Below are 12,244 nucleotides of genomic sequence, written 5' to 3' on the forward strand. Positions count from 1 at the left end.
GTAGAGAATGCACTCTATTAAAAACGTTAAATTATCTGAAAAATAAAATGTGCAAGTCTTCAGGATGGCACATGAAAAAAACAAAGGTTAATGCTTCTTGGGGCACATTTCTTAGAGGGCTTGCAAGTGTGTAAATAATTTGTTTATGTTACATGACTGGTGACTTCATTGAAAATCTGCACAATTCAGTTTTAGCTCTGGATTACTTCGGTTGACCTTTGTGAAGGTTTTATCTGTGTAGAATGGTTGTTTGACTTGTTTTAACCTATTAGGGTTTTGGGTTTTTGTTTTTTGTTTTTCATTCTATATTAAAGTAAAATTCTACTAAAAGAAAAGAGGTGTGTGTTAATGCTGAGTGGGTTGGTTTTGGTTTGGTTTCTTTTAGTCCGGCTTTCTGAACATTGAGGTGTTAGGTTATACATCCTAAACGTGGAGCTCTTCAGTTGTAAAACCTTCATTAAAAGCCTTTTACTTGAACCCAAATAAATAAATAAATAAATAAAAATTTGCTGATGCAGCAAAGTTTCCTGGGCTTCTTTGAAGACTCAGTTCAACACTGCAAAACATTTACAGGCTTATTCATCTGACTGGAATTACACATCCACATCACCTTCCTGCCAAAAGCTATACTGAATGTGTCCTAGGAGGACTTCAGCACTCTGCACAGGTGGTGAGATACTGTGGTCAGTCAGCTCCATAAGGTAGTGAGGTAGTACTTGTGGGGATGGAAGCCCAGTACAAGACAACATCTAATTTTGCAGAAAAATTTTATATTTCAAAATGAAACTAAAGTGTTTTGTTTTTTTTTTTTGCGGTACGCGGGCCTCTCACTGTTGTGGCCTTTTCCGTTGTGGAGCACAGACTCCGGACGCGCAGGCTCAGCGGCCATGGCTCACGGGCCCAGCCGCTCCGCGACATGTGGGATCTTCCCAGACCGGGGCACGAACCTGTGTCCCCTGCATCGGCAGGCAGACTCTCAACCACTGCGCCACCAGGGAAGCCTGCGAGCTAATCTTTGATGTGTAGGTTAAGCCCTTCTGCTGAAACCACTGAACTGATTACTTCCAGTTTGTACCTGCAGTGAGGCAGAGAAATGTAGTCACATAAACCGTGGATGTTTGCCTTGGAATAGTTATTGAAGCACCATTTTTACAGTTTTAGGGATGTGTGGACTTGATTGACATGACTCTCCCCACCCTACAGCCCCCAAAGCAGGTAAATATAAGCTTAAAAAAGACTAAAAAGAAGACAACCTGGCTTTCTCCTAAGGGGCATATGAACCACCACAGCAGCAATGATCAACAAAGCCCCGTGATTTCTGTAAACTGCAATCATCTTGCTTTAATGGGGATGGAGTGGAGTAATGCAGAGAAGCTGGGACCTACTGGGTACCATTTTTCTTTCTTAAGACCACAAGTTGGGAGCAATAGGACATAAAAGAAAAGTCCTATGGATTCTTATCAGCTTCCAGTCAGACAAGGCTTCTGTTACACTATTGTTGCCAGGTCACAGCTGGCAAACAAATCATACAGGTCAGGTCTGCAGAAGCCAGGAACATCAGAGTGAAGTCTAAAGAGAAAGAGCGGTCAAGGGTTAGAGGCACATGATAGGGTGGTTCAGAGTCTGTCAAGGCAAGCCAGCAGAAACAAAGAACACGCACCAGCAATTTTAAAAACCAGAAGGCAGAAACCAGAAGTGAGCAAGTCAGCAAGTGTAAGGTGGCCCCGGGGGTGATGGCTGAAGGGATCAGTAGTCCAACTTCCTCCAGTCCTGCCTGCCTCACCTCCCCACCCCACGGAAGCAAATCCTCCAGCAGCACTAGCTTTAGGGCTCCCCCAGGAAGGCATCTATAAACAGGCCAAACAGTGTATAAGGAAGCAGACTAAGCCTTACATAGAATTCAACTACATCACTTTATTTAAACATACAAAGAAAATTCTAGCACAGTCTCCACCACTATACTACAGTTATGTTCTATCGATTCTGGTGTCCCACAAAGTTCACTGAAACAGGACTATAACTGTAAATGAAATTGGCATGCTTTTGCTGGTTTTGCCATTACATGGTGCTACTCATGTGCACTGACTATTAACATAAGAATTCTGTTTCTAAAGTTGTACCCCCCAAATCTATTCAATATTTCAGAAGAAGTCATAGCCATAGGTAAGACCTGATTCCAAAACCACAAAATCAACACACATGAAATTATTAGAATATAATAGTTAAACTCTTCTTAAATGATGCAGTACTGAGAGGAAGCTTTAGTCAAAATGTTGGCTTACTATTAACAAGTTGTAAAGTTCTACATAAAACAGTAAAAACTCTCGAGAAGTCAATCTTATCTTTGGTTCAATTTCATAGTCTCAAAGCAAAAACTCAGCCCTAAAAATGTTATGTCTTAGATTCCTAGTTTAATTTCAATGAACTTTTGATAAGCTCAAGGATACGTAAATACTAAATTCAAAATGCGCTATAATTAAAAGTAAAATTTTTGTATCTGAAGAAAATCTAATATTGTTTAGAGAAAATGCAAGGCAAGTATTTTTAGAAGAATCTGCACCAATATTTCTATCAACACAAAGTTGAAAAAATTTCAAATACCTTTAATGTAATAAAAATATAAATCAATTTAACAAAATCTGAAGTCTAATTCTGAGGACAATGCAGTTCCTCAGAATAATTTGGCAGGTAGACCAGCCAAATAATAGTGTACTGGGGACAATGCTCACATTTCTTACCACTGGGTCTTTAAATTCTAGAAATGAAAACTCAAGATCCCTAAAGTGTTTTGGAAGGCAAGTTACAGCGGAAGGAGAAAAAAAAAAGAAAGGGGAAAAAAACCACCACACTGACACTGTTCCAGCTCCAAAAAAAAAAAAGGCAGCTAGGCTTTGGTCTTTTCTCTCCCCCAGCGGCAAAAGAAACCCAACTAACTTGGCCCGTGACACTATTTTACAGCAGGTATTTTGAATGTGTTTCTCTGTTATCTTCTCGAGGGAGCACATGCACACACGCACACACGCACAAACACACAGACACACGGTTACAGTATTTTCCACAGCAGTCCAAGTCTTTGTTCAGCAGCGAAGCACGTTTAGGGTGAAACAAGCTTATGAATATTCCATAGGCAATCTTAACCAAAAAAAAAAAAAAAGATTACTGTAAAACCTGTATATTTGATTTTTTACCTTTAGGGTAAAAAGCCAAAATAACAGAGACTTTTGTTAAAGGACACGAAGAAAATTTCTTCTCACTTGCTAAAGATCCCCAAAGCAGAATCACAGGCAAATCCAATTAAATTCAAGTACAATGTCACAAACAACAAGTTTAAATATTCTCACTTGTGTCTCTAAAATGACTAGACCACTTGTGAAATGTGTGGCTTTTTTTAGGGGAAAAAATTCTATACACCTAAGTCCTTTCTCTTTGGGTTTCCTACTTATGATTTACTTTAAAAAATGATACTAATTCAACATACATTATTCTCCAAAAGCTGACACTATTATTCAATATTAAGCCTGCCTGATTAATAACTTAAACGACATTTAGAAGTGGATAAAAATTCACACTTAGCTGGGGAATTAAACATATGTAACTGCTTAACTGCCAATAGGAAATTCAATTTATTCAATAACTTTCATTACTTCAAAGAATCTACATGAAAAGCTTTTCACAGCGAGTTCCTTCCCTGATACAGTTAAATGCAAATTATCTTGCTTCCCTCTTACTCCAGAAAGCTCCTGCATACATAGATGATGCGCCACCTACTGCAAAACCGAGCTGACAGCATAGGCAATGCTGCCAGCATTTCCGTTCCATCACCAGGCTGGGGCTGAATAAAGGCGTGTTTGTGTGGTAGTGTTTCTTTTTAAAAAACCTCAACGCCAAGAAGAACAAGCGGAAATAGCATTTTCAAAAATGGAGCGTAAAATAAACAGAAGAGAAAAAGAAAAGGAGTATGAAGGGAAACACAACAGCCTGGAAGATGCTGACCAGGGAAAGAACTGCAAATCCACCCTGATGACCCTCAACGTTGGTGGATACTTATACATTACTCAGAAACAAACACTGACCAAGTACCCAGACACTTTCCTTGAAGGTATAGTAAATGGAAAAATCCTCTGTCCATTTGATGCCGATGGTCATTATTTCATAGACAGGGATGGGCTCCTCTTCAGGCATGTTCTAAACTTCCTACGAAATGGAGAACTTCTACTGCCAGAAGGGTTTCGAGAAAATCAACTTCTCGCACAAGAAGCAGAATTCTTTCAGCTCAAGGGACTGGCGGAGGAAGTGAAGTCCAGGTGGGAAAAAGAACAGCTAACACCCAGGGAGACTACTTTCTTGGAAATAACAGATAACCATGATCGCTCACAAGGACTGAGAATCTTCTGTAATGCTCCTGATTTCATATCAAAAATAAAATCTCGCATTGTTCTGGTGTCCAAAAGCAGGCTGGATGGCTTTCCAGAGGAGTTTTCAGTATCGTCAAACATCATTCAATTTAAATACTTCATAAAGTCTGAAAATGGAACTCGACTTGTACTGAAGGAAGACAACACCTTTGTCTGCACCTTGGAAACTCTTAAGTTCGAGGCCATAATGATGGCCTTAAAGTGTGGTTTTAGACTGCTGACCAGCCTGGATTGCTCCAAAGGGTCGATTGTTCACAGCGATGCACTTCATTTTATCAAGTAATTACCTGTGTCACGAACAAAGGCAACAAGCATGCAGCCAGCAAGCTTCGGAAAACCACAGCATCAAAGGCATCCCAAATAACGTGCCCAGCTAGCTCTGTACTCAGAGACCGGCTGCTAAGCAATTACTGTGAGCTAACGGTATGTAAATTCTATTGCTAAAGATGTCCTTCTCTAGGGTGTTCCTGCTGATCAGACTCGTACACTTAAAGTGAAAACAGTGATCTTCTACATATTGTAAATAAAGACTGAATGCTTTTGCTATTTGTTTATTTTTCCTTAAGCTGTCTTTCAATCAGAATGTCTTAAGTATTTGCACAATGAACAAGCATGTACATTATCTATCACTCCTTCAAGTAAATGGTAATAAAATATTTTAAGGGACTGTAAGATTTTAAATCCTTTCTACTTATGGCAAAAATCTACAAAGAAACTGAACTGGTAAAATTAACCATTGAGACCAAGACAGATATGCAGATCTACTAAAACAGAGCTGTGGTGAAACAAAATGAGATTGTAAGAATTAAAGTTATGGATTTAATTTTTAATGGTAGGCACCAAAAGCTTGATCATAGTTTCTGTATTTCATACTAGAATTACAGCTGAATTGATATATTGCTGAAAATTCCTAGAAAACTGCTTGATGACAATAAAAAAAAAAAGAAAGCACTACTAACTTCTTTGCTTGTATTAATAATTATAGTAAAAAGTTAAATGTGTCACTTTTAAAACAAACAGTACCTTTTGATGACTTCACACAAAATTATGCATTGATGTGGTCAACTGGCAGGCTGCAGTAACCCTGGCTGGACTTGCAAATGACAAAAATCAGCCAATTCATTTCTTTGCAGGCTGAGCTCCAACACAGCATGGATAACTTAGTCTCAATACAGTAGTACATGGTATTAGAATAATGAAAGAGTTCATTTTCAGAATCGTCCTATCTATTCATTTTTCAAGCTCAAAAATATTAGATGAACATTACTAAACATCCTTATGAAAGAACTTTATTCTTCTCAGCATCACTTTTGATGCTAAACCTCAGACTCAGTGAGTTGTGGTAATTTCTTTGCTTCATACTAAATAAGAAGGTATTTTTAGAAATTAAGTTTTATATATGGCTATCTCAATTAAATAATCTAGAAACTTAGCTTTAAATGTGAGTGTATTTTTTTCCTCCCAAAGAACAGCTAAATCGTTTATTTCTATGTCACTTATTTTCTTTGGTTTCTAAGAACAAATTACATTTTAAATTGGCTCCTTTAAAATTTAACCATTAAAACTGATAATTAAATCTTAACTTTAATAAACTTCAACAAAATATTTCTGAAAATCTTAACTGAGGTTACATAAGTTAGCATATAAGCCAAAAGTTTGCTTACACATAAAAACTCAGCAAAGCTAATATTCATTCTCAGAAGTATAACTGACTTCCCATTACAACATCTGAGGTAATACAAATGTTGGCTGTACATACTAAAAGAAATAATTAAAAACCTCTTGTACAAAAAAGTCCTTTAAAAATTCACATTAAAAACAAAAATCTCCACATCAACCACACAATCTTCTTTTTGTATTACAAGAAAAAATGTTTCTATTAAAGCATCAAATTATCTCTTATGTACTTAAAAATGGCTTAATCAAGATTTAAAAGAACTATGAAAACAGAAAAAAATAATAAAATCTATTTTAGCAGTCACTATAATTGAACTGTTTATATACCTCTCCAGCTTACAAGTTGACTTTTCCTTGGCATTTAGACTTCGTAATGAAAAAAAGGATAGTGATTTAATGTCAAAGAAAGATTTTCTCTAACAGGGTTTCATTACAGATAATAAAAATAGCCCTGACATCTCTTTCTACAGGAAATATAGCTGAACAAATCTCCTTAGAAGTATTATAAGTGAGGTTTTTGCATCAGTTCACAAAAAGAAAATTTAACTGTTATAACAAAATTATTGATGGAAACCATTACTTAAAGAAATTTGTCACTCGTGTTTTTGTACATCTCAAAAAAATCGTTTCTGGAATGCATTTAATTTTTCCTTAAGCTTTTGATAAATCATATCCTAAAACAATTTAGGAATCTACAAGGAAATATGGCTAGATTGAGAACTCTTGTGTAACTTTTCATAAATGTTCCTTTTTAAATTCAAAATTACTTGCACTTGTATTTACATATTCAAGTGCCTAAATATTGTAAGTGTACAGAAAATATCTAGTTTTAAAATTTCACTATTTAAAAAAAAAAACTTAGAAATACTTTCCATTCAAAAAATTCAAGAGATCATACAAAATGCCAACTGTAAGTCAGAGTGAAGCTGTCATAACATTTTTGTTTGCAGTCAATGAAGAATTTCTTCCTCAAATCTTTTCTCGTAAGTAAATATTGCTCCAAAGAATAAATCACAAAGTGACTCGTCATCTTCTTTTTCAGAAGAAAGGTAATAAAAAATAGGTTACTGTACTTGCCATGAGCCAAACATATACACGCCTGTATTTGGAATTACACCACACAGTGATTCTGGCATTGCCCTTAAAATATTAAAAATAAACACATAGCTTATGGTGTACTATATTTCTAAAATGTGTGCAGCGTGCAGAACAAATGAAGGGAAACACTTATGAGACTTTTCAAATGATACAAAAAAGATGACTACCATCCCAGATTGAAGATCATGATACCAATTAAGCTTGTTCAGTTATTTTTTTTAAAGAAAACTACTTATATTTCAAGTGCTATTTTTAAGATGATAAAAAGGTAACATTTATTATTTTATTACATGCCAGGTACCATGCTATGCACATATATTATCTCAATTAATTCTCACGATGACCCTAAGAAAGGTACTATTTTTTCCTTCTCACAGATGAAGAAAGAGCCTAAGAGGGCTAAGGAACCTGCTAATAAGATCATACAGTTATTGAGAGGTAAAGGTGGAACCAACATTTGAAACCCAGCTATACCAGTTCCAGAGCCAGCAGGAACTATATCTGCTTTTGCAGGCCACTTATCTAACACCCAGAACCTGGTGTTAAACAGGTGAAAACAGGCATTCATGAAGAACATGCTAAATAAAGAATACCAAAATACAGGTTTGCCTCACTTGATAAAAATCTCACAATGCAGGTATTCTTAAAATGTTAAGTAAAACAGCTGAATTTTGGGAAAGCAAATAATATTTTAAATGTCATGTCGTGTCATTTAAAGAACATCAGATGAATCATCTCACAAGAATAAAGAATATCCCGAATTTGTATATTGGCAAATCTAGATTTTCACGTCAGGTTTGCTGAAAAGGGAGGTTACTTTTTATGACTTATACAGTCCAAAGAACTGACATATTTTTCCTCATAGGAAAAAAAAATGGCACAGTGAAACACACATGGGCTCTGGAGTCAGACTTGGGTTCAAATTCAATTAACTTCCACTAATTTGCTTACATGACCATAAACAAGATGCTTAACTTCTTTGACCTTCAACATCCTCACGGTAAAATGGAGATAATAATAACTAGTTGATAGAGCATTTATAAGGCTTAAATTCTAAATTACATGTAAAATGCCTCAGCCATCACAGACTTCCCATAAGCACTGGTTATTATCTTATCCAGTGTAAAGGTTCCTTCATGAGATAACCATGAAGAACAGGCACAAAAATGCACATTTACATTAATTAGGCTTTCAACTTAGACATGAACAGAACAGAGGACTTCTGACAAATGCATGCTTAATACTGTGATGAATACTATAAGATACAAGAATCTACTTTAAATTAAATTAAATTGCTCCAGGCAAATGCAGTTTTCAACTTCATTAGTTTAAAAATACATATAATGAGTTTTTCTTGGGACTTTTATCTTCTAGCTTCATGCACAAAATCTACAAGATCAAAATAATCACTGCAGCTGTTTTATCAGCAATTTAAACTCAGTCAGCAATAATATATGATACCATACTCTTAAAGATACCCCTGTGTAATAAATTATGATCAAATGCCTTAAATTGCAATGATGTCAGTCAAGGTTAAAATCTGAGTATCTGAATCATAATTATCTTGCAAATAAAGAAGAAATATAATATGGCCTATCCAAAACAGCATGCAACTTAGAAATTATTTGTATTTAGCTTTTTAATATTTTAAATTTAAGTATAGTTGATTTACAATGTTGTGTTAATTTCTGCTGTACATCCAAGTGACTCAGTTATACACATATATACATTCTTTTTTATATTCTTTTCCATTATGGTTTATCCCATTATACTGAATATAGTTTCCTGTGCTATACAGTAGGACCTTGTTGTTTATGCATTCTATACATAATAATTTGCATCTACTAACTCCAAACTCCCAGTCCATCCCTCCCCTCTCTCCCCGTCCCACTGTATTTAGCTTTGAAATATATAATGGCTACTTCTGTAGCAGACATCTTCCTAATCATATTTTGCTTAAGCTAATATTAAAATTAATTTGCTTCTGTGAATAAACATCAAGGGGGTGGGGATAAAGGAAGATGTGCTGGGCAGAGGGAAATATCTAAGATGAAATTTTATTTATTTATTTATTTATTTATTTATTTTTAACATCTTTATTGGAGTATAATTGCTTTACAATGGTGTGTTAGTTTCTGCTTTATAACAAAGTGAATCAGTTATACATATACATTTGTTCCCATATCTCTTCCCTCTTGCATCTCCCTCCCTCCCACCCTCCCTATCCCACCCCTCTAGGTGGTCACAAAGCACAGAGCTGATCTCCCTGTGCTATGCGGCTGCTTCCCACTAGCTATCTGTTTTACATTTGGTAGTGTATATATGTCCATGCCACTCTCTCACTTTGTCACAGCTTACCCTTCCCCCTCCCCATATCCTCAAGTCCATTCTCTAGTAGGTCTCTGTCTTTATTCCCGTCTTGCCCCTAGGTTCTTCATGAACTTTTTTTTCCCCTTAGATTCCATATATATGTGTTAGCATGCGGTGTTTGTTTTTCTCTTTCTGACTTACTTCACTCTGTATGACAGACTCTGGGTCCATCTACCTCACTACAAATAACTCAGTTTTGTTTCTTTTTATGGCTGAGTAATATTCCATTGTATATATGTGCCACATCTTCTTTATCCATTCATAAGATGAAATTTTAAATTTGCCTAATTTATAAAGAGGTGACTGTATTCCTACTTCTTCTCTTTGCAAAGATACACAATAGTTCAAGAGTTTCTATTAAACAAAAGTCACTGATAGAAGTCTTATAAGCTATTATAAATAACTTACATTTAATTAAATCTTTCCAATAATGCAAAAACTATACAATATTAAGCATTCTGTACATAAAATATGGCAATTCTAAATTTATCTAAATTACTACTTATTTTAGAAAAAATACTGAACTGGATATTAAAGAGTTAGACAATTATAATATACTTCTTTATTATCTGTCTTAAAAAACTGTTCCCTAGTATAAAATATAACACAGTTAACCTAATAGTACAGCAGGTTTTTCCAAACCAAGGATTCCAGAATATTCAGTTACATTTAAAAGCAAGTTTTACTAGTTATTATTTTTTAAAGATCTAGTTAATTTTATAAATTTCTTTTTGAAGAAAGGCCCAACTTTTCAAAAGTAATTTTGACTATGGCCTTCTAGAATCTTTAGCACATATTTTTCTACATCATTAAAGTGTAAAATTGGGCAAATTTACCGATTTTTTAAAAAAATTCCACCCTACTGATTTTGCCTCATTATAAAAGAGATTTATTAACTAATTTTAAAGGTTCTTAAAATTGTTGAATGATACTAACTTTAACCTCAATGGTCGCTTGAGTTTGATAACCTTCTATGACTTAATGTGGTTTTACAAAGGACTACAACATTTAGCATTTACTTCAGGTACCATACCATTTGATGAATTTTTATTTAGATTTATTTTTTAAAAACATAAAATTAAATATACATGCAAACATCCTAAGAAAACTACTTTGAGGTTTGCATATCTTTTCTATCCACGTATAGATATTTTTAAAGAAACCACCATGGAAAGAAAAAGGAAAGACGCAGGGCGCGGTGGGGCGTGGGGTGGGAGGGAAGCGCAAGAGGCAGGGGATGTATGTACACGTACAGCTGATTCACTTGGTTCTACAGCAGAAACTAACACAGCATTGTAAAGCAATTATACTCTAATTTTAAAAAAAAGAAAAAGGAAAGACTACATAGAGCTGTGTGCAGAAATAATTATTAATAAAAGTTGATGATTACTGGAGAGAAACATCAAAAGAATCTAAAAGTCACAGGTGACTGATTTATAAAACAACAAAACCAAAACAATGCAACCGCAGGCATTTATGACACATATATGTTTACTTGTTACAACACAGCCAGAAAATAACACATTGGGATTCAATATATAAATATTCAGCTACCTTGAAAACTGGAGGCAGGCTTTATCAAAATGTTATTTTGGTTCCCAGTTATATATCCCTTCCCTCTTTTTTCTATCTTATCAAAATTTAGATTATTTGGATATAAGGCAGATTGTACTTAATAAGAGGCAAGAAAAGAAGGCTCGACTATAGCTCTATTATAGAACAAAAATCTGTGTATTGTAAAATTCACTACATGATGAATATACAGAAAAAGAGCAAAGCTTGATATAAAAATGTGGTAGTTAACAATGAGGTGTTTTAATGAAGCAAGGCTAATAAGCATAAGTAAAATCATTCCCAATCTTCATTCTGTATCACCCTAAGACTTTCCATTTAACTAAAGGATGTAATAAAACATTTTTAAGTGGAATTCTCTTTATTAAAAAAAAAGAATATGTACCAATCAAAATAAAAAAAGACATATCAACTCCACCAATGTTAAGAACTGCTAATGAAGCAAAAAAAGATGAAACTTCTAGAGACTAATGGTTTTCCAACAAGGGAACAACCACTACCTACCTAGCTCTTCCCTTCAAAGAAATCATCTATGGTTGTTTCTGTAAGTTTCAGCTATTGTATTATGGTATTATAAAAGATCACTACCCTGAAAAGTATATGAATGGGTGGAAAGGAATAAGAAAAAGTGGGACATGCTGGTAATCTGACCTTTTAGCAAAAGTCATAAAAATGCCTGGCATTCACTGAGGCGTTAAGAATTATCAGTCAGTACTTAGTACTTTATTTGCCTTATCTCCTTTCTAGTAGAGCTACACAGATTGCTTGTTACTTCCCCAACACTCATTCTTCCCTTACTTGTTAGTAACTGAACCCTAATTCCACTGAGGTGGCAACTGTACCCAGATAAAAACCTGTATTTCCTGGTATGCTGTGGCTGCAAGGTCAAGTTATCGAGTTCCGGCCAATGGAATATAAGCAAAACTGAGAGGGTGTGACTTTTGGATATGGTCCTCTCACAAAGCTGGGTGAGCCTTTCTGCCTTGCCCTCCTGCCTCCATTTTGCTGCCTGGAATGTAGATGTGATGTTTATAACCACAGCAGTCATTCTGGATCACCTTGAGAATGGAAGCCACAAACTAATGATGGCAGACAGTTGCTGATAACCATGG

General features: G+C 35.2%; 2 protein-coding genes across 2 annotated transcripts in view; one reads left to right on the top strand and one right to left on the bottom strand.

Moving 5' to 3' along the window:
• GTF2F2 (general transcription factor IIF subunit 2) overlaps positions 1-12,244 on the bottom strand; it is a 147,822-nt gene that overhangs the window by 86,420 nt on the left and 49,158 nt on the right. The gene's annotated exons all lie outside the window — the stretch shown is intronic.
• Positions 3,919-4,743, top strand: KCTD4 (potassium channel tetramerization domain containing 4; the record flags this gene model as incomplete). Its single annotated transcript, XM_082602443.1, has 1 exon — positions 3,919-4,743. One exon carries the CDS (start codon positions 3,919-3,921, stop codon positions 4,696-4,698), a length of 780 nt encoding a protein of 259 aa, XP_082458569.1. The 3' UTR covers positions 4,699-4,743.

Source organism: Mesoplodon mirus (genome assembly GCF_964341445.2).
Source record: "Mesoplodon mirus genome assembly, chromosome: 17".
Lineage (NCBI taxonomy): Eukaryota > Metazoa > Chordata > Mammalia > Artiodactyla > Ziphiidae > Mesoplodon > Mesoplodon mirus.